Source organism: Hylobates moloch, unplaced genomic scaffold (genome assembly GCF_009828535.3).
Source record: "Hylobates moloch isolate HMO894 unplaced genomic scaffold, HMol_V3 SCAFFOLD_15, whole genome shotgun sequence".
Taxonomy (NCBI): Eukaryota; Metazoa; Chordata; class Mammalia; order Primates; family Hylobatidae; genus Hylobates; species Hylobates moloch.
Window position 1 is genome coordinate 7,142,239 of NW_026652290.1, and position 26,992 is coordinate 7,169,230.

Genomic DNA, 26,992 nt, shown 5'->3' on the forward strand with positions numbered 1-26,992 from the left:
AATCAGTTATTATATTAACCGTAAATAGTCTTAAATATTCCCATTCACAGACTGAATAATAACAAGACAAAAGCCAACTGTGTGCTGTTATAAGAGACATACCATGAATATAATGGACTACAGAAATCAAAAGAAAAGGCATGAAACAAGCTATCCTGTGCAAATACAAACCCAAAGCAGAACTAAGTTAGCTACAAAGCCAACTTTAAGGAGAAAAGTATTTCCAACGATAAAAAGGAGTATTTAACAAGATAAAAGACAATTCAACAAGGAGATATAACCAACTTAAATCTGTCTGCTCCTAATAATATGGCTTCAAACTAAAAAGCAAAAAGTGAAACTAAAAGGAACTAAACGGAACTAAAAGGAAAAATTAACAAATCTGCAATTACAGTAGGAATTATCATACCTTTCTCACAACTCATAAACAAGATGATTAAAAAATCAATAAGGGGCTGGGCACAGTGGCTCATATCTGTAATCCCAGAACTTTGAGAGGCTGAGGCAGGTGGATCATTTGAGGTCAGGAGTTTGAGACCAGCCTGGTAAAACCCCATCTCTACTAAAAGTACAAAAATTAGCTGGGCGTGGTGGCACACACCTGGAATCCCAGCTACTCAGGAGGCTGAGGCAGAATTGCTTGAACCCAGGAGGCAGAAGTTGCAGTGAGCCGAGATGCTGAAGAAGTGGCTGACACACGTGGATGTGTATTCTAATGTACACTGTAAGAATCTATTTACCGCAACTTGAAGACAGGCAAGATCATTCTAGAATGCTGGAGGACAGATGGGCAGTGACCTCTGGGGTGGGGGTGGATGACAGTGAGGCACCCATGGGGAGCTCTGGGGTGCTGGGATGTCCTATGTCTGCTCTGGATGGTGGTTCCACGTGGTTCACTTTGTAGAAACTTATCAGGTTGAGGCCGAGCGCGTTGGCTCACACCTGTAATCCCAGCACTTTGGGAGGTGGAGGCGGGTGGATCACCTGAGGTCAAGAGTTCAAGACCAGCGTGACCAACACAGAGAAACCCGGTCTCACTAAAAATACAAAATTAGCCGGGCGTGGTGGCGCATGCCTGTAATCCCAGCTACTCGGGAGGCTGAGACAGGAGAATCACTTGAACCGGGGAGGCAGAGGTTGCAGTGAGCTGAGATTGCGCCACTGCACTCCAGCTGGGGCAACAAGAGTGAAACTCTGTCTCAAAAGAAAAAAAAATTATCAATATATACCAGTAAGAAAAAGCTCAACAACTCCATAAAAAGTGAGAAAAGAACACAGGCAGTTCACAGAAAAAGAAACGCAAGTGGCTTCTAAACCCATGAAAAGACACTCAAGTTCCCGCCAGAGAGGCCAAGAATGATGAAGCCTGGAAGGTCCTGGGTGCAGGGACAGAGGCCTTGAGCCTGGCTGGGAGTGACGCTGCAGGCACTTTGGGTAGAGCCACCACATTTACAAATGCTCACACCCCTGACACAGGATTCCATTTCTAGAAGGCTTCCTACAGACGCGTGCTCAAATACGTCGACGTGCTCATGAACACAAATATTCATCGCAATTCTGTCTACAATAGCAAGACTGGGGAGGCGAGTCCTTCAGAGACTGGGATTATGGAATTTTCCTGCCACGGAACCCATGAAGTGGCTAAAAATAGCCAGGCAGCTCTGTGCCCATGGCTGTGGAGCAACCTGACCTGCACAGGATTTTGAGCAAAAGCAGCAGGAAGCTGTGTTACAATTGAAGAAAAACCCACACGCACGCACGTCTCCGCACGAGGGTCGCACCAGGAACAACGGTGGGTGGTGGCCTCAGGGGTGGGCAGCTGGAGAGGGGACTCAGAGTTGGCAGCAGGTCCATGGGCAATCAGTCACCGCAGAAACACCCTGGGGAAAGCGCTTACGACTCAGCTAAGTCGGCTCTCAGGAAAACCCGATGCACAGCTTGAGCAGCTTGGTGTGGCCCTGCTGGGCAAAGACTGTGCGTCCTGGTGAACCCAGGGTTCCCTGGGCTGACTGGACCAAGTCCCTTTTGTGGGTTTTAAGTTTCTTGACAGAACCCATCTGAAAACGCTGAACCAGGGGCTTCCTTCCGCCTCCACTTCTCCCCAGCCCAGACCAATCAGCCCTCGTCCAGGCCACCCTACGAGCGGCACACACCTGGGAGGAGAGTGCGTTCTTGTGGATTTTCTTGTAGATCAGCGCCGGGCAGATGAAGCAGATGAGGCTTCCCATGGTCGCACCCGTAAGGCCCAGGATGGTCTCCACTAGGAAAGAGAAGTGACAGGAAGGGATGAGGGGGGAAGGGCTCTGGCCAGGAGGGGATCTGAGCTTTTGCCCTGCACACAGGTGAGCAAGCCAGCATTGAAGGAAAGGCTGTCTAGGCGTGAGCCGGGAGCAGAGACGCCCTCTGTGCCCAGAAAGCCTGACAACCGCGGCTGATTCCTCCAACAGTGCATTTGGGCCCCAGGGTGAATTCTCTGATGGTTCATCTTTAAAGAGTCAGACACTAGGGACTTCCTGCCGAAACCAGATGCTGGCTCTGCACGGCACGGCTCCCGCGCCCTCTCCTGCCTACTGCTCCATGAGTGGCCCTAGGTAGGCAGGACCTATCCTAGGGCAGGTGTAGAAGCCAGGGCCCGGCGGGTGCTGCCAGGCTGCAGCCTCTGCCAGGAGCCCAGACAGATCACCTCTAGGGCTGTTCCCTGGGGAGAGTGCGTGCGCGTTCCCCTGTGGATCTGGTGATAATGAGCTCTGTCTTGTCTGCTAGGAAGTGGATGCATTTGGATAACATAAATACCTTCAGGGCCTTCAACGCTTCCCTTGGTAATGTGTCAACAAAATCAGAAGTCAAAAGCATCAACAGGACAGCATGCGCTGTTCTAGAATAGTTGGTTCTACAAATCGAGCCTGTGTCCCAGCACTGCAGTCTCTCTCTAACCAGGTGTCAATGGGTGCCTGCTGTTCCATCAAGCTGCCAGATTTCTCCTTTTTTCTTTTTTTTTTTTTTTTTTGGCTGGAGTGCAGTGGAGCAATCTCAGCTCACTGCAAGCTCCGCCTCCTGGGTTCACACCATTCTCCTGCCTCAGCTTCCAGAGTAGCTGGGACTACAGGCACCCACCACCACGCCCAGCTAATTTTTTTGTATTTTTAGTAGAGACGGGGTTTCACCGTGTTAGCCAGGATGGTCTTGATCTCCTGACCTCGTAATCTGCCCGCCTCGGCCTCTCAAAGTGCTGGGATTACAGGCGTGAGCCACCGCACCCGGCAAGCTGCCAGATTTTTTTTTTTTTTTTTTTTTTTTTGAGACGGAGTTTCTCTCTCGTTGCCCAGCCTGGAGTGCAATGGCGCGATCCGGCTCACTGCAACCTCCTCCTCCCGGGTTCAAGTGATTCTTTTGCCTCAGCCTCCCGAGTAGCTGGGATTACAGGCATGCACCACGACGCCCTGCTAATTTTGTATTTTTAGTAGAGACAGGGTTTCTCCATGTTGGACAGGCTGGTCTTGAACTCCCAACCTCAGGTGATCCGCCCACCTCAACCTCCCAAAGTGCTGGGATTACAGGTGTGAGCCACCGTGCCCGGCTCAAGTTGCCAGATTTTATCCCCTGCCTTTCTCTGTGGGCCAGAGAAAAAATGACGAAGTCTCTAGACTTTAAGAGACCAGAGAAGACGACTCGTAACTGTGTAGGTCTTGGTTGATGCCGAAGCCCCTGGGTCCCACTCCCCGGCACTAGGGCAGCCCTCCCGCCTTACCGTTGGGGATAAGGATGCCACCGACCATGGTTCCAAACACCACAGAGAGGGTAAGTGCTTTAAACCGGAGAGGGGGCATGTAGCCCCCTGCTGCAAAGGTGCCATCTTTTTGCTGTACAAAAGAAAAACAAAAAGGTTTTGAAATGACTGATTTCCTCCACCACTCTCCTAGAAAGCAAAGCCGGAAAGGGCTCTGCCAGGCTCACCAGGCACATCTCCACGAGAGGCCGGCCGCGCACTCACCTGGCAGGTGAGCCTGACCAGCACAATCAGATCTGGCTGAGCAACTTGAACGGGAACCTGCAACGTGCCAGGAAGGCACGAGGGCTTCTCACCCCAGGCACAGACTGTAAACTTTACAACCTCCTTTTGAAATGTGAGTATCCAGTCCTTCCGTTTTCCTTTTTGCTTTTAGAGCAATACCACGAGAGAGTTTTTTAAGTGCCAGGAAGTATGGAGAGCAGAATAAAGGCTGCACAGTGCTGCTCCTGCCAAATGCCCCAGGCCTCTCCTGGCCCACACACACACACACGCACACACGTGGCCGTGTTATTTCCAGCAGATGTGCAACAAGCAGTGAGCAATTTCAAAGTCCAGGAAGAAGAGAGAAGGGCACGATGAGGCGTCACCTAATTTCAAGTGCCTGTTTTGGCTCCAGGGTGCAGCCAGGCCTCTACTGATCTGCACCGGGATGCTGGGGCCATTCATTCCGGAGGAGGCGGCAGAGCCAAGGACAGCTGGCCTCAGACCCCACCTGCCCCAGGGCCCCCAGCTGTGGTCTCTAGTACAGGACACAGGAGCCAGACCACCTGGCTCAAATCCTTGCTCTGCCACTCACCAGCCCCAGCTGTGTGCCCCTAGGCAAGTGACTTAACCTCAGTGCCTCAGTTTCCTCATCTGTCAACAGAAGCATCTCCTCATCCAGCCCTGGTAAGGACCAAATGAGTTAACACGCAGGACAGGCTGGCCATGATGACTATCCCTGGGCTAGGAAACAACCACAGAACTTTCTAGAACTAGTTTTGAAGCATCCCATTTTCAGAATGGACTTTTACGTAGGATGGACTGTAGAAGATGGAGCCAGAATTTCCTATCAGCTTCAGGGCGGTAATTTGTATACAGGCCACGGAGGTGGGGGGTTAGGTCCATCACACAAGAGTCCTGGTCCTAGAAATTTACCTATGACATAGACCCAGAGAAGGGGAGAGGGGACTTTAGCATGAAGACTGTCGTGAGATGGTTAGCCACGAGAGGTCAAGGGTGAAGGGGCAGTGCACCCAGGCCCCCGCAACAGGTGGAGAAGCAAGGAAGCAGAGCCCCTACAGGCTTGTAGGGACCATGGAGAAAGGCTCACGGCACATAGGCCGAAGACAAGAAAGCAGGTGGCATGGCCGCGGCCGCACCTCTGGGAAAGGAGAAGCCACAGGCGCTGACGGAGGAAACACAGCCAGGTCCTCCTTGGGATGAAGGGGGGTGCGTGAGCTTTCCTACTTGAGTCACAATACCTTTAACGCCACTATCAATTTTTTAACAAGGTAAAGATGGGCCATGTACAGAAATACAGATGCGGCTCAGGTACAAAACATCAAACAGTGAAAGTTGGCCTGGCCGGATGCACGGGGGGACCCCACGGCCATATGACGGGCTCTGGCCTTGCCTCCTCGATCCTGCCTCACCTGTGCCCAGGTGCATGAACTCTGCAGAAGAGAGGAGCACCAGCACGTGGGGGAAGCACCCAGTCCTTGGTGCTTGGCCTCTGCTGTGAAGCCAGAGGCACGTGGCTGGTGGAAGTCTGCAGGAGGCTGTGGTGACCGCACACCTGGCCACATGGACAGTGAGCCCATGCTATTGTTCCCAAGGCCCAGGGAGACCCACCGCCCCCGGTGTGACTGCTGGACCCTCCCCCGATTCTCTGAGACCACTCAACCTGCCTTGGCTGAAACAGTTCAAGAGGAATGTGTGCCTCTAGCCACCAGGAGTCCCAGCTGACGGGACATACTGGGCTCACAGACCTCAGGCCGAGGGACAGAAGACGGATGGGCTACCGGGTGGAGCTCCCAAGAGGAGGCAGGAGGGGAACCTGGACGGGGCAGGGCTCTTCCAACACTGCAGAGTGGCATCTGCACCCCTATGCTCGGGGCGCAAGACAGCGCAGCGGGCCTTTCATGGTTCACTCTGCCACAAGGAGAGAACCAGGACAGCCCTCTGGTTTCCACTCCTACAGCTGGAAGTTTCTTAGAAAGAATTAAGTAGCTGCTTGGCCTACATATGTTACGGTGAAAAAACCCAGCCTCACTTTTTATTTTTCTTTCTTTCTTTTTTAGAGACAGGGTCTCACTTTGTAGCCCAGGCTAGAGTATGGTGGAGCGGTCACGGCCCACTGCAGCCTTGAACTCTTGGTTCAAGTGATCCTCCTGCCTCAGCCTCACGAGTCACTGGGTACAGGCATGCGCTGCCATGCCTGGCTAATTTTTGTTAATTTTTTGTAAAGATGGAGTCAAGCGATGTTGCCCAGGCTGGTTTTAAACTCCTGGGCTTAAGCAATTCTTCCACCTCGCCCTCCCAAAGTGCTGGGATTACAGGTGTGAGCCACCAAATCCAACCTATTTTTAAAATGTGTTTAAAGACAGGGTCTTGCTCTGTTGCCCCAGCTGGAGTGTAGTGACGCAATCACACTCAGCCTCAACCTCCTGGACTCACGCAATCCTCTCACCTCAGCCTCCTGAGGAGCTGGGACCACAGGCACCAGCACTGTGGCCTGCATCAAACTCAGCCTCTCTTATGGTTCAAAAATCTTCCGCTATATTGTTAACATTTTCCAAAGTTACACAAAAGTAAAGAGAACTGTGCAGTGAACATCGTGTGCCCATCTCCAGGCTCTGGCCATTATCAGCTCCTGCCCTTCAATCTGGTTCCCCTAGGCTCCCCCAACTTCCACCCTCCCAGGACTCCTCTGACGCAAATCCCCACTTTCCTGCTATATCTCTGGTTCGGGACAGCTGGGGGCTTACGGGAAGCAAGGCTGACCTGTGCTATTACGATGTGGAGAGCGCCCTGAGGGTCTTACCTGCTGCTCACACAGCAGCGTGCTCAGGGCCTGCCTGCACGGCAGGATCATCATGGGGAAGCCCACAGCCACCGACATCATGAAGCCCACACGGAGCATCTCCGTCACCAGGTTGGAAGGAAAGTGCATGAGCACGTTGCCGGCCGTGGCCTCGGTGAAGCTGACGTAGCCGAAAAACCCCACCTGTTGGAGAATGAGAAATGGCAACGTGGCAGACAGACATCCTGGTTGAGTGGCACCTGTCACAGTGGGCAGGGCATGGGGGGGACCTGTGCCCTGCCCCCCAGAATGGCCTTCAATCCACTTCATAATGAAGCTTCTGCAAGAGATGGCCTTCCAGGGGCAGAGCACCATTTGGCCTCCTCCTTCTTAAAATCTCTAGTTTCTGTAAGAACATGCCCATTTTTTTCTTTCTTTTTTTTTTTTTTTTTTTTGAGACGGGGTCTCCCTCTGTAGACCAGGCTGGAGTGCAGTGGTGCGATCTCGGCCTCAGCATACCTCCGCCTCCCGGGTCCTGGTTCAAGCAATTCTCCTGCCTCAGCCTCCCGAGTAGCTGGGTTTACACGCACGTGCCACCATGCCCAGCTAATTTTTGTATTTTTAGTAGAGACAGGGTTTCACCATGTTGGCCAGGCTGGTCTTGAACTCCTGACCACGTCGTGATCCACCCGCCTCGGCCTCCCAAAGTGCTGGGATTACAGGTGTGAGCAACTGCGCCCAGCCCCAACATGCCCATTTCTAGAGAGAATTAACAGAGGTCTTGGAGAGAGAGTAAGAGTGGCTCGGATAAAGGGTTCTGGGAGCAGCCCTGGTGCCCAGCTCCTCAGGTCAGGAGAGCTTCCTGGCCCAGGGTGGACCTAGGCTCACAGGGCTGGTCCTGGAATGATGGAAGCTGATGCAGCTGCCCCGGGTCCCCACGCAGCCTCCAGACACTGGGATGGGAACAGAGAGAAAAACCCGGCAGCACACAGGGCCGGGGCCGCGCCTGTGTCAGTCCCACTGGGCACCGCGGCACGTCATGCTGGCATGACACAGATGCAGAGAGGGCATGGCAAGGCTCTTACCATGACGTAGAAGGTGGTGACCACATTGAGGGAGGAGGCAAATATGGAGCTCATGGTTTTCACTGACGGCTCATCCAGGCTATCGTAGGTGGGCAGCACCTGGCTGTATAGAAACAGGCCATTTCACAGCGGACCCGAGAGGCACGCCCTCCCCAGTGGCGCCATTTCCAGGACCTCTCTGCAGCCCAGTGAGAGTCTCTGACCTTCCTTCATGCAACATTCCCCACACACTGGAAGTTCCAGCGCTGAGGCCAGGATTTCATGAGGCTGAGGACAGGAGCGTTGCAGCAGCCCCCACTCACGACAGCCCCCAGAGCGTGCCCCATGCGAACATTCCCCAAGGGTATGGAACGACAGGCTGCTGCTCCACACCAGGGAGCAGGTGCTGAGAGTCAAAGCAGCCAGTTTACAGGGCAAGCAGCTGGAGGAGGCTGCTCAGAGAATTGCTGTCAAGAGGAGGGAAAGTTAAACAAACACACTCTGGCCTGGGCGGCCGGCCCATCTCCGCGCCTCCATCTCAGCATCTCCAAACAGGCATGATCAGAGTCAGCACAGACAAGGAGACGGCCTGGGGCGCGATTCCCCACTGCAGCCTCTCACTTGTGTGATGAGAAAACTGGCTTCGGTCCCACAGCCTGGTGCCAGGAGTGTGGTGCTGCTAGGGGTGGGAGGGACCCGAGCCACCGGCCAGGCAAGGTACATGACAGCCCTGCACAGGCAGCAGACCCATCCGAGGGATGTGTACAGGGACCTGGGCCCCGGGAGAGGGGTGGGCAAGACGGGAAGGGAGAGGCTGGGGCCATGGAGCATCTGTGTGCAGCCGGGGAGAAGGGAGCTGGGCCAGGCACACGCCAGAGCACAGGTGAGAACCGCTCTGCCATGGGGCTGAAAGAGGACTCTGGAATGGGAGTCCACGGGGGTGCTCCTAGGGTGTCCAAGTGGCCATGGCCATGGCTGTTCCAGGGCAGGGGCTCAAGGGCACAAAGGAAGCTGGGTGGGCCAGGGGGAGGGCGGGGTGCAGAAAGCCAGCAGCCAGTAAATGGACCAGCACAGCGGCCAGCGGAGCCAAATCCCAAACCGCCTTGAAGAAAGTGAAAGAAAAAAACAGGACATCCTGACTTTATTAAAAAGCAAACCAGGCCAGGCACAATGGCTGACACCTGAATACCAGCACTTTGGGAGGCCAAGGCAGGAGGATCACTGGAGCCTGGGAGGTCGAAGCTGCCGTGAGCTGTGATCGCATCACTGCACTCCAGCTTGGGTGCCACAGCAGGACCCCATCTCCAAAAAAAAGAAAAGAAAACCCAGCAGACTGAGAAGTGAGAAGACCCTGCCAGTGGCTGCTGGTGTCCCATTGCCCAGGTCCTAGCACACCGTCCCATCAGGCAGCCCTCAGCATGGAGTGCCATCAGCAGCAGTCAGGGGACCCCACAGGACATGAGCCTTCCCCTCGGCCCAGGCTAGAAGGGAGCTGAGTGGCCAACGCCTGTGCACACAGCCCCAGGAGGCTGGCAGAGAAACAGGAGAAACACCCGAGAGGTCTCCACGGCCCTAGACCCACAGCTTCAGGAGAAGGCCACGCTGCGGCATGAACTTCCCAGTGCTAAACTGTCCTCTTGCCAGAGCTGAGTCCACACCAGGGAGTCTCGGCTTGAGGGGACCAGCGTTGGTGACCCATGACACGTGCTTACCCCCAGCCCCCAATACACACTGTGGGGAGTGACCCCCAAGGAAGCCACGGACACTGTGGGAAGAGGTGTCCCACGCACACGGGGTGGCCAGGGTGGAAGGCCAAGCCCCAGGCTCCTCTCCAATCCTGACCACCTACCCCAGGGACCCCCGGGATCATCCCTGGAAAGAAACAAGGTAGGAGCCACAAAACCTCCTGGCCACCTGCAAAGGAGCTCCACAGATGGGGGACATGCTGAGCACTGGCCCACGGCCCCAGACGGAGCATCCCTGGCCCGCCCACCTCGCAAGGCAGCCTCTGAGGCCCAGCTCTGAGGCCCAGGGCCTACCGGAGTCAAATGGAGCCGTCCACGTGCAGCTCTTGGGTGTGTGCCCCTCTGCCCCACTGTGAGGATGGGGACCCTGGTCTCCAGACAGACCCTGCCCTCCAGGGCTTCCTGGGCTCAGTGCTGCCCGGCTGCTTCTCTGGGCCTAGGACAACCGTTCTGCATAACCAGGTATGCATTTACCAAAAACGGCCAGATAGTGAAGGCACAAGGGAGGCCTGGCCCCAGCTGGCATCCAGGCCAATCACACAGGCAGGGGGCGCGGCCGGCCACCCAGCAGACACAGGCACTCCGGCGCAGTGAGGCTGTGGGAGGGAAGAGATGTCTCTGCTCTCAGCAAACATTCCTGGGTTCACAGGTGGGGAGGTCAGCGCGGCGGCCAGCACAGGGAGGGACGTCCCCGCTTGGGAGAACGTCAGGTGATCTGTGGGCCCGCACGTCCTCGGGGAGGGGCAGAAGGGAAGCTGCATTTGTTGAGCCACACGCTCCAGCGCTTCAGAACCCAGCACCTGACCCCGGAACCAGACCCAAACAAGGTGTACAGGCTGCTATGTGGCCACCACCAAAAAGCCCCAGCTGCAGATTTATTTCTAAATATGCAAACACGCAGACACAAAGGGCAACTGGTAACTAGGTACGTGGCGGAAGAATGTGGCTTCTGTCACCGATCATAATGGGATATTAAACAGCAAGACTGGGGCGCGTTCTGGTGGAGACGGAGCTGCCAAGAGAGATGCTAAGTGGGAAATGATGATTTGGATCTCGCATGTGGGTGTAAACACAGCGGTATGAACAAATTTCATCTGTCACATTAGTTTACGATTGGCTCAATGCATGCCCACTAACACTACAGGGGCCGCTCTGCCAGCCCCCCACACGCCGATGGTCTTTTCCCGTCCGCGCCGGATTTACGCCTCTCTTTTCAGCCGGTTACCATGTTCCAACCAGGCATGAATCACTCGCTCTTGTCATTTTGGTGGAGAAGGTAATGCTGCTGGAATTATGGAAGAGCCCGATCCGCACTTACAAAGCCCTGCGTGCCAGAGAGAAAGCAGGCTCGCGCGCACATGCAGGCCTCCAAATGCATCCAGCAGCCGTCTGAAGTCAATGTTTGTGCCATTTTCTTTTAAATATTCTCAGAACAGCTAAATTCTGGCGAAGCGCTCGACTCTGTGCAGTCAGATGGCTGGGTTGCTGCTGCATCCCCCACAGCCAACGCTCTGCTTGTGGGGATCTGGCAAACCAGAGACTCTCACCAGCTAGTCCCAAACATGTCCCAGGAATGAAGCCGATTTACCTCCCGATTCAAATATAACCTAGGGGGGAAGGTCATCACTGATCAAATATAACTATCTCCCTCAACCTGGGGGGGGAAGCTCATCACTGAACAAATATAACTATCTCCCTCAACCTGGGGGGGAAGCTCATCACTGAACAAGACATCACTCTTCAGCAGCCAGCAAACAGCAATCACAGTAACGAGAAAGAGAGGGTCCCGTCTCCCAGCAGCTCGCCCTCCCCGTCACAGAACTCCACCACAGGCCACAGCAGGACACTTACGACTGGCAGGCGAAGGACATGCCGAAGATGGGGATGCAGCGGAAGACGCCCTCCCAGCGGACATAGCTGACCCGCCGCAGCCACTGCCCACTGAAGAGGCCGTGCTTGAGAGAGGAGAGCACGATCTGCAGGGAGCACGGGGAGAGAGCACGGGGCACGTCAGGACGCAGGCGGGACTCAGCATCCCGGCCCACGCGCCGCTGGGAAGGAGTGGTAGGAGAGTGCAGCTCTTCCCACCCACATCCCAGCCCCCCACCACCCTGTGCCGCCAGCTGGAGACAGGGAGACCCCGTGCCTTTCTGGATTCCCAACCCCTGCCTCAGAGCACCCTGGTTCATCCCGCGGGCACCAGAGCAGCTGCTCTTGCAAGGGGGCTGCTTGGCACAGACGGGAGGAGACCACTGAGCGTGCATAGCCCTAGTTTCTGTCGGTTACAGAGACTGGTTTCCCATGTGGGCAGGTCCCTCCCCATCCTGTACTGTGCTAGACACGGACATCTTCCAAAAGACTGGCCCACCAAGGATGTGGCTATCTCAAGAGTAAAGAGGTAGCTGCTACCAGGCTGGCCCTCACTCGGAGAGCTGGGGAGCACTGGAGACCTGGCTTCAATGACCACCTGCCCTCGTCCTGGTGCAAACCCGCTGTGAGACACCCAGGGTCCAGCCGCTCAGGGTCATTTCTGACCTTGCCAGGGTACGGGCAGGTCCCAGGGGCTCAGGTCCTGGGGCTCCTATGGGCGGGGGCCTAGGAGAGAATGCAGGGTGTGCTGGGGGCTCTGGGTGGCAGCCGTGTTCTCAGTGCCAACTCTACAGGTGGCCCCTAGTCCATCCTGTTATAAATTCTCATTTAGAAAAATAATAGCGGCCGGGCACGGTGGCTCACGCCTGTAACCCCACCACTTTGGGAGGCCGAGGCGGGTGGGTAACGAGGTCAGGAGTTCGATACCAGCCTGGCCAAGATGGTGAAACCCCTTCTGTACTAAAAATAAAAAAAATTAGCCAGGCATGGTGGCAGGCACCTCTAATCCCTGCTACTTGGGAGGCTGAGGCAGGAGAATCACTCGAGCCCAGGAGATGGAGGTTGCAGTGAGCCGAGATTGAGCCACTGCACTCCAGCCTGGGCGACAGAGTGAGACTCCGTCTCAAAAAACAAACAAACAAAAACAATAGCTTGCCACCTTGTGTCAAAACACTGGCACCGTGAGCCTTGGTCACAAACCCTACATAAGACATCTTTGCATAAAGCAAGTGGGCTTGGCGTTTCCTTCGCCTTGCCTGGACGACATGAAACCAGCCTCAGAGCCACCCCTGCCCTGAGCCCCAGCCTCTCCTGCTGGCCAACCGCACCTGGGTCCAGCCAGCCCCGTCTGCCTCTTGGTGCCCAGGGACCGTGAGATGAATGGCACTTCCTGGTACATCCTGCTACTTCCAACATATTCCCAGGAGGCAGCAGGTGGCCACACCAGACCTGGGTACAAGCCTGCTGTGGCCACAGGAAAGACTGGGCCAGGGGCAGCCTTTCAGCGGGTGCCCGCGCGTGCCGCAGACTCACCACGAACATGAACACGGTGTAGAAGAGGAGGGCCATGGCGCTGAAGGACTGGATGGAGGCCAGCATGTTCCGCTGCAGGCTGAGCGGGAGCACGATGCACAGCGACACGGCGAACAGCAGGAACATGCGGAAGGTGCCGCCCACCTGTGGGGAGCCGGCAGGGGGTCTTGGCCACAGCCCGGTCACCACCGGCTCACCACCGGCTTTCTACACTGCCAGGGAGTGGGAGCGCCCTGAACCCGAAAGCCGACGGCATCCAGGTGAACGATGCCGGGGGGTCTGAGGCTGGCACACTCGCCTGGAAGCCGCTCTCACAGCCGCTGTGCCATGTGCAGCCTCGCACACTGGGTATTTCCCTTCCCTGGAGCCCAGCCCAGCCCCGCAGCGAGACCAGCCAGAGCAGGACAGTAGCCCCCCTAACACGGGAGGCAACACAGTGGCTGCGGGTCAGACTCAGCTGCCCTGGGCTGGGGGTGGGAAAGGTACAGACTGCCCTGTGGGCAGGACAGGCCCAAAGTTCTATCTACAAAGGTCACTGTGAAGCACGAAAAACGGAAGGTCGTATGGGGAGACAGAGTAGGGGGCCTAGCTCCCTGGATGCTCCTTGGAACTGTCTCTGACAACGAGCAAATCTGGTACATTCCACTCCTAGAGAGGATACCCCCGCCTCAGCTGTGGCCTTTGAAAGCCTTTCTACGCTGTTAGCACCCTAACGTGCCATGATGCCCGCCCTGCCCAGTGAGGGGCTCCGCTCCCCGGCAGCGAGGGAAAGGTGTGTGGGCCCGTCAGGTGGGCCTCTCCATGGCGGGGGGCAAGCACGGAGGAGGCTACCCCAAGGTCCCTGCAAGAAGTGCTGAGTCCACAGCCCCCAGCAGCTCTGGGTGACCACGGAGGCCGGGGATGCCCAAGGGCCTGGCCATCTCTGCCCTCCAATGGGCAGCCCAGGCTGGCAGAGACTTGCTCTGCACTGTGCCCAGGTCTCAGGCTCCCCCACCCGCCCCTCATCTACATGGTGTCAGACTCTGCCTGGCTTGCTTCCTCCCAAGTACCTCTCACAGACGTGACCCAGCAAAGCCCTGCACTCCACCAAGCCCCTGGAATGACAGCAGGCTCGACAGAAGCTTCTCCCGACCAGCACCCAGGTCTCAGTCCTTGGGAGGATCCCACAGAGGGCCTCAGAGCGGCCATCAGCATCTGAACAACCCAGAACCCTGAACACGTCCTTACCTGAAACCCAAACAGCCGGGCGAAGAAGTTGGACCCCAAGTCACCGATCACGACGTAGAAGGCGATGCAGGTGCCCAGCATCAGCCCGATCATGCTGCAGGGGGACCAGGGTGTGGGAAATGCCATCAGGGCAAGCTGGCAGCACCTGGGCCGCCACCGGGGACCACCCCAAGACTGGGCTGAATGACAGATGTGATTTCGTTTTTTTTTTTTTTTTGAGACAGAGTCTCACTCTGTCGCCCAGGCTGGAGTGCAGTGGCGCCATCTCGGCTCACTGCAAGCTCTGCCTCCCGGGTTCATGCCACTCTCCTGCCTCAGCCTCTCCGAGTAGGTGGGACTACAGGCACCCGCCACCATGCCCGGCTAATTTTTTTGTATTTTTAGTAGAGACGGCGTTTCACCGTGGTCTCAATCTCCTGACCTCGTGATCCGCCTGCCTTGGCCTCCCAAAGTGCTGGGATTACATTTTTTTTTTTTTTTTTTTTGAGACGGAGTCTTACTCTGTCACCCAGGCTGGAGTGCAGTGGCGTGACCTTGGCTCACTGCAAGCTCCGCCTCCCAGGTTCACGCCATTCTCCCGCCTCAGCCTCCCCAGCAGCTGGGACTACAGGCGCCCGCCACCACGCCCGGCTAATTGTTTGTATTTTTAGTAGAGACGGGGTTTCCCCATATTAGCCAGGATGGTCTCGATCTCCTGACCTCGTGATCTGCCCGCCTCAGCCTCCCAAAGTGCTGGGATTACAGGCGTGAGCCACCGTGCCTGGCCGACAGATGTGATTTCTGGTTCACAGGGCGTGGTCAGGTTCTGTGGCACACACTATGTCACTTGGCATGCACACCAAACGACACTCAGCTTTTCTCAACGTGGTATTATACTCGCCCCTCCGCGGAGGCTCTAAAAGTTACAAAAATGCTCCACGATGGGCCTGGCAGGGTGGTTCACGCCTGTAATCTCAGCACTTTGGGAGGCCAAGGCAGGTGGATCACCTGAGATCAGGAGTTCAAAACCAGCCTGGCCAACATGGCAAAACCCTGTCTCTACTAAAAATACAAAAATTAGCTGGGCCTAGTGGCGTGAGCCTGTAATCTCAGCTACTTGGGAGGCTGAGGCAGGAGAATCGCTTGAACCCAGGAGGTTGCAGTGAGCCGAGATCGCGGCATTGCACGCCAGCCTGGGTGACAGAGCAAAACTCCATCTCAAAAAATAAAAAAATTTAAAAAGCCCCACAATGTTAGTCAAGTTAAGAGAACAATCAACTGCTTTCAAAAAAGGCTGTTCGTTTGAGTTTACAATTCCCTAATTTAGAAGCCTGGAAGTGCAATCTCCCAGCAATTTTTTCATCTCATAAATTTTTTCATCTCATGAAATTTTATTCCAAAGGAAGAAAAATATGACATTTGCAATGTAATGCCACCTTTATGCAGCAGTGCTTGAGGGGTGGGTGCGGTGTTAAGGACTGTTTAACAAGTTCTTGGAGTTTTCCATACATAAATTTTTCTTACAACACTGAAGGGTACAAGTAATTGGACTTTCATGTATTTAATGACTCTTCAGAAAAGTTACAGGTGAATCTGGGGATGAAACTGCTGCTCCCGCCGGGAGGATCCCCAGTGTCTGGGTGCGGGGGTCAGGGGCAAGCACAGCAGCAGGGCGGGGCTTACCTGGTCTCCACCAGCATCTTGCCCGCCTTCCCATAGGCGTGGAATGCTAGTGCAAAAGAAAAAGGAACACTCAGTCCAACAGCGTGAGAAGCACGTCCAGAACAAAGGTACTGAGCAAAGCTGTCAAGGGCAATTTCACAGAAACCCGTGGGTCCAGATTCTCTGGGGCATGAGGGGTATTTAAAATTCTGGCCGCCCAGTTATTTTTGGATCTACTGTCTGCAAATGAAACTACAAGAAACAAAGACAGAGCAAGGGAAGGACAGGAGGCAGGTTCTTCTTTCACTCAATCAGATTTTTTAAAAGACAAAGAGAGACAAGTCCCTGCGATGCACAGTCCTCCCACCCGGTGATCACTGGGGACCGGCTGGAAACAGCATCCCACAGCCCGGCATGGCCGAACCCTGTGCTGTTGGCCAGAGCTTGCAGGTCCCCAGAGGGTTCAGTGCCGGCCCCAGGTGCCCGAGTGCCACAGCCTGCACCAGAGGGACTCTGAGGGAGGGCTTTCATTTTCACCCTTTGATTGGGATTTACAGAAACAAATGGAGACCCCTTTCGAGCATGGTGCTTCAGGAAGGGAGGGGACCAGAGCACCGGGCTTCTGGTGTCCATGTGGACAGCTAATGAGGAGCCTTGCCGATGAGGAGCATGCGACCCCGACAGGGTGGCCGAATGCGGGAGGAGCCGCCATTCTCTCCACCCTGACAGCAGGATTCTCTGCAGCAGATGAGAAACGGCGCTGACTCAGCAGGGTCCCTCCCAGGCCCCAAGCGGTCATCTGGTGACCCCCACGCTTCCCCCACGGCCTAGCCGGAGGACGGCACAGGGAAGTCCCGGCTCCCAGGCGCACCCAGAGATGGAGTGCATGTGGCAGGATGGCCCAGCCCCGTTGGCAGCCCCGGCTTCCTGCCCCCGGTTTCCTCCCTCCCACAGGCTACAGGCCTCTGACGAGCTTTGGAAAGCAGGAAACACACAGGCCAGTAAGTATGAATGGGTCCAAAAAACACTCCTTATAACTTTAAACTACTTAGAAAGAAGCACAGCATTGCCGAACACCAGAGCCCGGAAGCAGCAAAGACCCCGCCTCCAGGGCTCACCCTGGCCTTTCCTGGACCTGCCTGCAGGCCCGCTGAAGGAGCCTGGCACCCCTTGAGTTCATCCCACAACACGGAAACCCAAGCCAGGCCCCAGAAGCTGACCTGAGGCTGCAGAGAATTTCAAACACTAAGAACTCCAGAAGCCCCCTCAGCAGCCCACAGCCCAGGGCCCTGCTGTCACCAAGGAACGCCCTCCACACCCCTCGGTGATGGCACAGCCCGGATGCAACAAAACACCGCGCTCCAAACATGGAAATGCTCCTGGCCATAACGTGCCTTTTTATTCTCCAAAAGGAAGCTGAGTCTCTACAGCATATTCCAAACATGAGCACACCTTGCCCAAGAAGGTTCCAGAATATGCCTGCCGCTGGCAAAGGAAAATGGAAGGCCATCTAGGAAATCAGGGTAGCACTCTCTTCTGGTTCCCAGGACAACGTCCTGAGAGCCTACCATGCTGAGACACAGCCCCATGCGCCTTCTTTTCCCACCTGGGCTAAACCCTCACCTGCCATTCCCAGTGTCAATCCCTCGGCAGCTTCTCCCCAGCTTCAAACACCAGCCCCATTTGGACCAACCCCACTCCTTCACATCCTGCCTGGACTGGCACAGAGAAAGGGAGGAAGAGGCTGAAGCGCCCAGCAAGGTCCCAGGGACCCAGCCCTCCCCCGAGTGTGGACTCCCAGTGCGGGCCCAGCCCCCGCCAGGGTGGAGGTGTCTGTGAGCGGTGAGCTCTGAGGGCGCAGCCTCCATGCAGGGTATACCCTGCCCCGGGTCCAGTCGGATCTCCCCCAGAGCCGGCACAGGAGCCACAGAAGCCCGGACCACCCAACGACAGGACGCGGGCAGCACTCCTGACACCGCCGCTCACAACCGGAACTCAGAGGCCGTGTGGGGGCCAAACGGTCGCTGCTGCTGGGGGAGGCGGTTTCTAGCCCAGACCACGCATGCCAGGGTTCAGGCACAACTCTCAACAGGGCAGGGTCTGGCGCTCAGAACAGCTTCAGGAGAAGCCGTGACAGCTGAAGGAGGCCAAGTGACTGATGTATCTGTGTGTCTTCTGAAGAGGGGATTTAGAAAAGTCCATGTCGGAGCAAGACACGCAGGCAAGGAAGCAGCAGGTGACGAAAACGACAAAAGCCACCCGCAACCAGCAACAGCAAACAGGACAGAGAAATATACAAACGCCAACAAAAAACGACACCTCTCCAGGCTGGCACATGGCACTGGAGGACAGCAGGGAGGGTAAAGTGATCAGCGGCCACCTCCCCGGGCTAACCAACCCGAGGAGCCATCACACCGCAAACCTGCGCCTCAGTGGGGGCAGATGCCATTCGGAGGAAACCACCCAGCAGTCCCAGGGAAAGTAAGTCTGTGTGCAAGGACGGGACCCAGTCCGGCGCCTCCTGAAGACTGGAGTGTGCAGCTGCTGTCCACTCTGCACGAGGGCCTCGCCTTAGCTCCAGGAGACTCTCATCTTACCCTACCCAGGGACACCTCTCCCAGCGTGGATCTCCCCACTTCTAAGACGAGCCAGGGCAGACTGCAGCTGACGTGGAGCAGCTGGGTCCAGGGGCCTCTGTCCGGAGCTCACGCAGTGGAACCATCGTGTTTGGTGTCAAAGGCATAACCTGAGACACACTTGGTGTTTTGGAATCTTTTTCGTTTCTGGCAGGCGGAAGTGGACTGCAGTCACCCCGTGCAGGTAAAGGTTGGAAGCTCAGGTAGGAGTTCCAGGCAGCATAGAAGAGCATCCACCCGGCAATTTTCTTCTAGTCTTTCACATGTAGCCAAACTGGTTTGACTTTTCAGGGACTTTCAATGAATAGACAGCCAGCTATCAGAAATGGGGGTGTCCCCAGCTCTGGGTCACGGTCTTCTTCCAGGACACAGCCAAGGACTTGAGTTAGGGCCTCTGCTACAGAAACCCTATACAGAGACCTCAGTGAGAAGAAAAGGTCGCCCTGCAGGCCACAGCTCTGCAGACCCAGGAAGGGGCCTGCCCAGGCACTGTGCCTCCTGGGTTCCAGTAGGCACGTTTCAGCCCAAGTTGAATTAGGCCATCTCACTGCAGATCCAATGTGACGATGAACTTCACTTCCTCAAATAACGACAAGAAAAGACTCTGACAGCGCCATTCTCATCAGGAAGGGAGGAGAAGGAATGCATCCCCTCTGGCTCCGAGGGCCAAAACGAACGCAGGACTCTCTGTGGCAACATGAAGAGGACTGGGAGGAAGTGGAGGCTGGGAGGCCAGGACCCATGTGTGGACCGTGCAGGTGTTTTTATTTTGTTTGGCCCCCTTGGACCCCTAAACACCATTTCCTCTCCCGCCACCTCCTCGCTCTGCTGTGGGAACTGTGAGCCCAGGGGGCAGGATGGCCTTCTGCAGGGAGGACCCGACATCCCAGCCACACACTGGCTGGAAGGTCCAGAGCCTTCATCACAAGGCCAGAATTTTCACCAAAACCCACAGGGCCAACTCCTGAGAACATGGATGCTGGAATTTCAACACCCATGCTGGATGCCCCCAGAATGGAATGTGGAGCCGAGAGGTGCCGAGCCTGTGGCGGGCAGGGAGACAGCGCGGGCCACACAACCTGTGGGCAGACGGGAAGGTGAGGGATGGTGCCCTCGAAGACAAACAACGTAGAAAATATTCCGGCCGGGCGCGGTGTCTCACGCTTGTAATCCCAGCACTTCGGGAGGCCGAGGCAGGCGGATCACGAGGTCAGGAGATCGAGACCACGGTGAAACCCCATCTCTACTTAAAAAATACAAAACATTAGCTGGGCGTGGTGGCAGGCGCCTGTAGTCCCAGCTACTCGGAGAGGCTGAGGCAGGAGAATGGCGTGAACCCGGGAGGCGGAGCTTGCAGTGAGCCGAGATTGCGCCACTGCACTCCAGCCTGGGAGACAGAGCGAGACTCCGTCTCAAAAAAAAAAAAAAAAGAAAGAAAGAAAATATTCCACACTGAAATGACGCAGAAAGCGCAGCCTTCTCTCCTGGCTGAAACAGCATTAAAGCAAGAAAGAACTAAAGGAAACAAAACTGCAACCAACAGCATCAGGGGAAGGACACAGCCACTGGGAGAGGAGCCACTGAACCGCAGCAACAGCCTGGGCCTGAGGAGCTTCCTCCATGGAATTCCGAGTTGGGGAGAACAGGAAGGTTCTCTGCAGGCAGCTCTGTAGGAAGGCATCTGGTGTCCAGGAGAGACACAGAGTCAGCAGGTCTGCACCAGCACTGTAAGGACGGCTGTCTGAGCCTGAGTTTAGAAGAGGAAGCTTGCGTGGACCTGTATGGGAGCGGGCAGGAGCGCACGGTGACAGGGAGGCCTGGCGCCTCAGACCCTTCTGTGACACTCCAATTTTGAAGCATGTGATTATGATAACAGGTTTTTCTTTTTTTTTCAGACAGAGTCTCACTCTGTCACCAAGGCTCGAGTGCAGTGGCGTGATCTCAGCTCATTGCAGCCTCCACCTCTCGGGCTCAAGAGATTCTCTGGTCTCAGCCTCCCGAGTAGCTGGGATTACAGGTGCCTGCCACCACGTCTGGCTAATTTTTTGTATTTCTGGTAGAGATGGGGTTTCACCATGTTGTCTAGGCTGGTCTCGAACTCCTGACCTCAAATAATCCGCCTGCCTCGGCCTGCCAAAGTGCTGGGATTACAGGCATGAGCCACCATGCCTGGCGGGTTTTTTTTTTAAACTGCATTTTTTAAATTTAATTTTTAATTCTTTTGAGACAGGGTCTCGCTCTGTCACCCAGGCTGGAGTACAGTGGCGTGATCACAGCTCGCTGCCACCTCAGACTCCTAGGCTCAGGTGATCCTCCCACCTCAGCCTCCCAAATAGTAGCTGGGACGACAGGCACGTGCAACCATGCCCGGCTCATTTTTTTGTAGCATTACATTTTAAAATAAAGAAAAAAAAACCCTGCTATCCAAGGAACTCTTGAAGAATAAAGTAGAATGAATGAATGAATGAATGAATGAATGAATGAATAAATAAATAAATAAATAAATAAATAAATAAATAAATAAATAAATGGAATAAGGCCCCCGCCCCAGGTCCAGAGCCACCTTGTGGAGAGGGTCCCTCACCCAGGCCGGCGTAGGTCCTCCGCTTGCTCACGCTGGCCGACTTCACCAAGAACATGCACGACTGGTGCGTCATCCAGGAGCAGAAGACCAAGAGCAGCGCCCCCAGGACGATGCCACACTGCAGGGTGGAGACAGGAACACATGTTCACAGCAGCAGGTGCTCCCCAGAGGCCCTCACCCTACACACACGGCTCACAAGGACCCTCTTCACCCCCAGGCCCTGCTCCATCCCAGTCTCCTGCCGAACGCGACACTTTCTAGCACTGAAAGGGCCATTTCCTCGCTGTGGTGGCCGCGTGCCTCGTCCAGGGATGAAGCTGCATGCGCAGAGCACAGGGGTGCCATCTCCTTCCCAGTCCCCACCTCAAGTCTTCATGGACAGCTGGGTGCTGCCAACTAATACCCCCTTGTTCTCTGCACACACCATACATGCACCATCTTTAGCCACTTGAGTCCACAGCTACGAGTAATGAACACGTTCTGGAAGAAAGAGATTAAAAATGCCATTTTCCCCGTTCTCATAAGTTAAATAGACACTTACTGTGTGACCTGGGGATTAACTGCACCCCTAGGTATTCACTTACCCAAGAGGAATGAAAACATATTCATGAAAAACCTGTATGCCAATGTTTACAGCAGGTTTATCCACAACCCAAAAATGGAAAAACAACCCAAATGTCCTTCAACAAGCGAATGGATACAAACTGTGGTCCATTCAAATACGGGAATATTAGTCAGCAGGAAAAAGGGATGACTGCTGACACCCACCATGACACAGATGGGACTCGAGTGCACCGTGCTGAGTGGAGGAAGCTGAACTCTGAATGCTACAAACAGTGTCATTCTGTTTACAGGACACTCAGAAAAGGCAAACTTTTAGGCCAGGGAACAGCTCAGTGTTGCCAGGGGCTGGGGGTGTGGAGATTGGCTGATGACAAACGGGCACGTGGGGACCCTCTAGGGGATGGAGCTGTGTGTTCTATGTTTGACTGTGGTGGTTACACAGCAAGACTGTGACCTGCACCCTAAAGAGAGTCAATCAGCCGGGCACGGTGGCTCACACCTGTAATCCCAGCACTTTGGGAGGCCGAGGCGGGCAGATCACGAGGTCAAGAGATAGAGACCCCCCCGGCCAACATGGTGAAATCCCATCTCTACTAAAAATACAAAAATTAGCTGGGCATGGTGGTGTGTGCCTGTAATCCCAGCTACTCGGGAGGCTGAGGCAGGAGAATCACTTGAACCAGGGAGTCAGAGGTTGCAGTTGAGCCGAGATTGCGCCACTGCACTCCAGCCTGGCGACAGAGCAAGACTCCGCCTCAAGAAAAAAAAAAAGAGAGTGAATCTTCCTGCATGTCCACTACCTCCATCAAGGTGACACTTAAAACACAAGGACCGCCACACTAGCGCGAGATGTCAGTCACGTGAACCTAGCAGGACGTGGGGGGGCGGGGGCGCTGCACTTTCCAGTTTGTTGTTCTGTAGACTTAAAACTGCTCAAACACATAAGTCCGCCCGGGCGCACTGGCTCACGCCTGTCATCCCAGCACTTTGGGAGGCTGAGGCAGGTGGATTATTTGAAGTCAGGAGTTCGAAACCAGCCTGGCCAACATGGTGAGACCCCCCCACCTCTACTGAAAACACACACAAAAAATTAGCCAGGCTTGGTGGTGGGCGCCTGTAATCCCAGTTACTTGGGAGGCTGAGGCAGGAGACTCGCTTGAATCTGGGAGGTGGAGGTTGCAGTGAGCTGAGATTGAACCATTGCACTCCAGCCTGGGTGATGGAGTAAGACTCCATCTCAAAAAAAAGAAAAAACAAAAGTAAGTCTATTAATACCAAAAACTCATGAGATATCACCAAGCACTCATCAGAATGGCTCCAGTGGAAAAGACATGATACCCAATGCTACCAGGGACGCGGGCCGGCATGTGCACCACTGCATCCACATGGCGGCTCCAGAGCGGAGCACACTCACCCTGGGGCCCGGCCACTCCACACAGGCACACACCCAGCAGAAACGCACCCCCTTCCAACGCCTGTCCAACTCCTCAGGGCATCACAAGAGCTCCCAATAGGAGACACCATAAATGCCTCACAGGGGTGAACTACACACAGACACACACGGAGGTGCAGCAAACACCAGAACGCAAGCCAGACACTAGCACTAGACACCTGCACAGCAGGATCCACCCGCCTTAGTTCAAACCAGGCAGCACCACCGTGGCGCACTAGGGGTCAGCAGTGTGCCCCGGGTAGGCCGCCATGGCCACAGAGTGCGCTTCTTAATTTGGGAGCTAGTTACGCGGGTTTGTTGGTCATATGAAAATTCGTCAACAGCACATCTGAAGAAGTGTGTACACATTTTTGTATGTCAAACTTCAATGTTTATTATATATAGATATAGATTTTTATTTTATTTTATTTTTTTTGGAGACAGTCTCACTCTGTTGCCCAGGCTGGAGTGCAGTGGCGTGATCTTGGCTCACTGCAAGCTCCACTCCCCGGGTTCAAGCGATTCTCTTGCCTCAGACTCCCAAGTAGCTGGGACTACAGGCGCCTGACATCACACCCAGCTAATTTCTGTATTTTTAGTAGAGATGGGGTTTTATCATCTTGGCCAGGCTGGTCTTGAACTCCTGACCTCGTGATCCACCCACCTCAGCCTCCAAAAGTGCTGGGATTACAGGTGTGAGCCAACGCGCCCAGCTATGTATATATATAAATATATCAAAACTACTAAAACAAACAAAAAAAACACTAATCCAAAGTTTTTCAATGACAATGCTGCCAAACACCAAACACACACATCCCCAAATCGCCTGCTGGCCTCTCCCTGCGCCCCGGTCCAAGGAGGCTGCCGTGGAGGAGACGCTGCGGCCAGATCAGAGCAACTGGGCCTCCCTCTCGGCAGCCCTCAGGACTCAGAGGGACGTCTCTAGTCCTTCACTTCCTGACAGGTCTGTGCAGATGCCTGGCTAATCAGCACATGCTCTGGCAGGGGCCTAGTGTCCACCACATGGCAGGTGGTCCAAGGCTGGAGACAGCTGGATCATCTGGGCCCTAAGATGTACTTTCACAGGTGTCTAAACCAGAGCCCCTTCCACGGTGACACTTCACCGACAGGCGTCAAAGATGACAGCATCTGGGACCAGGCGCAGTGGCTCATGCCTGTAATCCCAGCACTTTGGGAGGCCGAGGTGGGTGGATCACCTGAGATCAGGAGTTCGAGACCAGCCTGACCAACATGGTGAAACCCTGTCTCTACTAAATACAAATAAGCAAATAAATAAATAAATAAATTAGCTGGCGTAGTGGCACATGCCTGTAATCCCAGCTACTTGGGAGGCTGAGGCAGGAGAATCACTTGAACCCGGGAGGCGGAGGTTGCAGTGAGCTGAGACTGCGCCATCCCACTCCAGCCTGGGTGACAGAGCGAGACTCCATCTTGAAAAAACAAAGATAACCTTTGACTCGCAAGAGGAGGACCAGCCACTGCTCCACATCCCAGAATGCAGTTCTGCTGCCAGGCAAGTCACAGTGGACACTGGGACATGGAGTCGTTCCAGAAACACCCAGAGGTGGCTGGCAGAAAGCTGGGATTCTCCACGCCCAGACCAGATGCTGCCCCAGGGGCTCTGGAGGCATGTAGCCCTGTCTTCCCCCAACAGGCTCACCAACCATATCAGGCAAACAACTCAGGCACAACAGCCTGGAGGGCTCTACGGGAGGGTTTGAAAATTCCTCGATAAAAAAATCAAAAAGTTGAGTTTTTTTTGTTTTTTTTTTTTTAGAGATGGGGTCCTGCTGTGTTGCCCAGGCTGGAGTGCAGTGGTGCAATCATAGCTCACTGTAATCTCAAACTCCTGGGCTCAAATGATCCTCCTGCCTCAGCCTCCCGAGCAGCTGAGACTATAGGTATGCACCACCATGCCCAGCTAACTTTTAATTTTTTTTGTAGAGATGGGGGTCTTACTATGTTGCCCAGGCTGAAAAAATTTTTTGGATATTTTTATCCCAAAGATAATGAATTTGAAAAACACAGTGTTTGCTAATCTAAAATTAAACTACTGGTGCCATTTCGTTTCAAAATATACATCTTGTTTTCATTTTTCTACCTACTTAGTAACGTTTCAGTCAGCCTTTCTTTTCCAAAGCACTAAATGCTTGTTTATTGTAGATTAAACAGATGACACTTAGAAATGGCCATTTTATTTCATGTGTTATTCAATGCTGGAATGACGCTAAACTTTTTGTATATGAGATTTTTTCCAACTGTGGTAATGTCTGCACACATTAGATCAAATATGCAGGGTTTTTTTTGTTTTTTTTGTTTTTGAGACAGAGTCTCGCTCTGTCGCCCAGGCTGGAGTGCAGTGGCGCGATCTCGGCTCACTGCAAGCTCCGCATCCCGGGTTCACGCCATTCTCCTGCCTCAGCCTCTCCGAGTAGCTGGGACTACAGGCGCCCGCCACCACGCCCGGCTAATTTTTTGTATTTTTAGTAGAGACGGGGTTTCACTGTGGTCTCGATCTCCTGACCTCGTGATCCGCCCGCCTCGGCCTCCCAAAGTGCTGGGATTACAAGCGTGAGCCACCGCGCCCGGCCTTTTTTGTTTGTTTTTGAGACGGAGTCTCACTCTGTCGACCAGGCTGGAGTGCAATGCCATGATCTCGGCTCACTGCCACCTTCGGCTCATTGAAACCTCTGCCTCCCCGGTTCAAGCTATTCTCCTGTCTCAGCCTCCCAAGTAGCTGGGATTACAGGCATGTGCCACTACCCCTGGCTAATTTTTGTATTTTTAGGAGAGATGGGGTTTCACCATGTTGGTCAGGCTGGTCTCGAACTCCTGACCTCAGGTGATCCACCCGCCTCGGCCTCCCAAAGCGCTGGGATTACAGGTGTGAGCCACCGCGCCCGGCCAAATGTGCAGTTTTTGTGAAATGCAGATCTTAGGTGTATAACCTGGTGGACGTTTTTAATCACCTTGCAACCAAGGCCCCTATCTAGTGTCGAAGCCTGGGAGGGGTGAGTTGCGTGCTTCTGAAGACAGGTGCAGTTGGGTCAGAGTTTTTAAAAACACGATAAAATGTAAAAACACGGAGTCCTGCAGTTCCCTTCCGGTTCTGGAGGATCATTTTGCTTTGTTACACTTTGCTTCGGTATCGAGTTTTTGACTGTGGGGAACTTTCCAGCCTGGGCTGACAGGGGCTGCCAGGGCCAACGCCGTGCGCTTCTCATCCACGGATTCTCTGCGGGAACTGCGCCGGGACCCAGAGGGTCGCCCCGCCCGCGGCCGCCTGCACCCGCCCAGCGAAGCCCTGCCCCGGCGGGAACTTTAACCAGGACGACCCAGCCAGACGCCCCCTCTGCGGGGGAGGCGAGGGCGGTGATCTCCGGGCCCACCGGACTCACCTGTTTGAAGCAGAAGGGCATGGTGAGGACACTGACCCCTACGATGCTGTTCACGATGTTCGTGATCAGCCCCCAGTTGGAGGCGGCGGCCGCGGTCATAGTGAGAGGTCTAGGGTCCCGGGGCGAGAGGCCTCGGGGGTCGCCGGGCTGCGGCCGGCTTTGGAAGCCCAGCCCGAGACCACGGTCACAGGTCCCAACGTCCGGGACGCCGGTGGGGAGGGGATGGGCAGGGACACGGGAACCTGAGCAGGCGCGGGCGCGGGCCCCGGAGGCTGCCTGGAGGATGCAGCCTCGAAGGCCGGCTGCGGGGGCGAGGTCAACCTCCGGACCCCGCCAAGCCCCGCGGCTGCCTCAGGGCCATGCGTCCTCGCTTGGTCTCGCGGGCCGCCTGTGAATCTCCGAGCCCAGACCCGGAAGAGCCGCGGAGCCAGCTAGGGACACCTCAGCCCAACTCAGCTGCCGCCGCGGCGCTCACACTTCCGCC

At 55.0% G+C, this 26,992-nt stretch overlaps 1 protein-coding gene across 4 annotated transcripts in view; it reads right to left on the reverse strand.

The window, feature by feature from the left end:
- Positions 1-26,992, reverse strand: part of SLC38A10 (solute carrier family 38 member 10) — a 49,987-nt gene extending 22,995 nt beyond the window's left edge. For 2 of the 4 annotated variants that reach the window (XM_032179015.2, XM_032179014.2), the window contains exons 1-10: positions 26,509-26,992; positions 21,094-21,211; positions 15,895-15,940; positions 14,233-14,326; positions 13,006-13,149; positions 11,455-11,579; positions 7,880-7,982; positions 6,816-6,998; positions 3,749-3,860; positions 2,154-2,260 (exon numbers count right to left, since the gene is read on the reverse strand). In XM_032179015.2, coding sequence (XP_032034906.1) covers positions 2,154-2,260; positions 3,749-3,860; positions 6,816-6,998; positions 7,880-7,982; positions 11,455-11,579; positions 13,006-13,149; positions 14,233-14,326; positions 15,895-15,940; positions 21,094-21,211; positions 26,509-26,607 — 1,131 coding nt within the window. In that variant the 5' untranslated portion in view covers positions 26,608-26,992. Of the gene's footprint in view, positions 1-2,153; positions 2,261-3,748; positions 3,861-6,815; positions 6,999-7,879; positions 7,983-8,358; positions 8,469-11,454; positions 11,580-13,005; positions 13,150-14,232; positions 14,327-15,894; positions 15,941-18,470; positions 19,049-21,093; positions 21,212-26,508 lie in introns of those variants that run through there. The other 2 variants (XM_058428280.1, XM_032179017.2) reach the window with 2 other exon arrangements.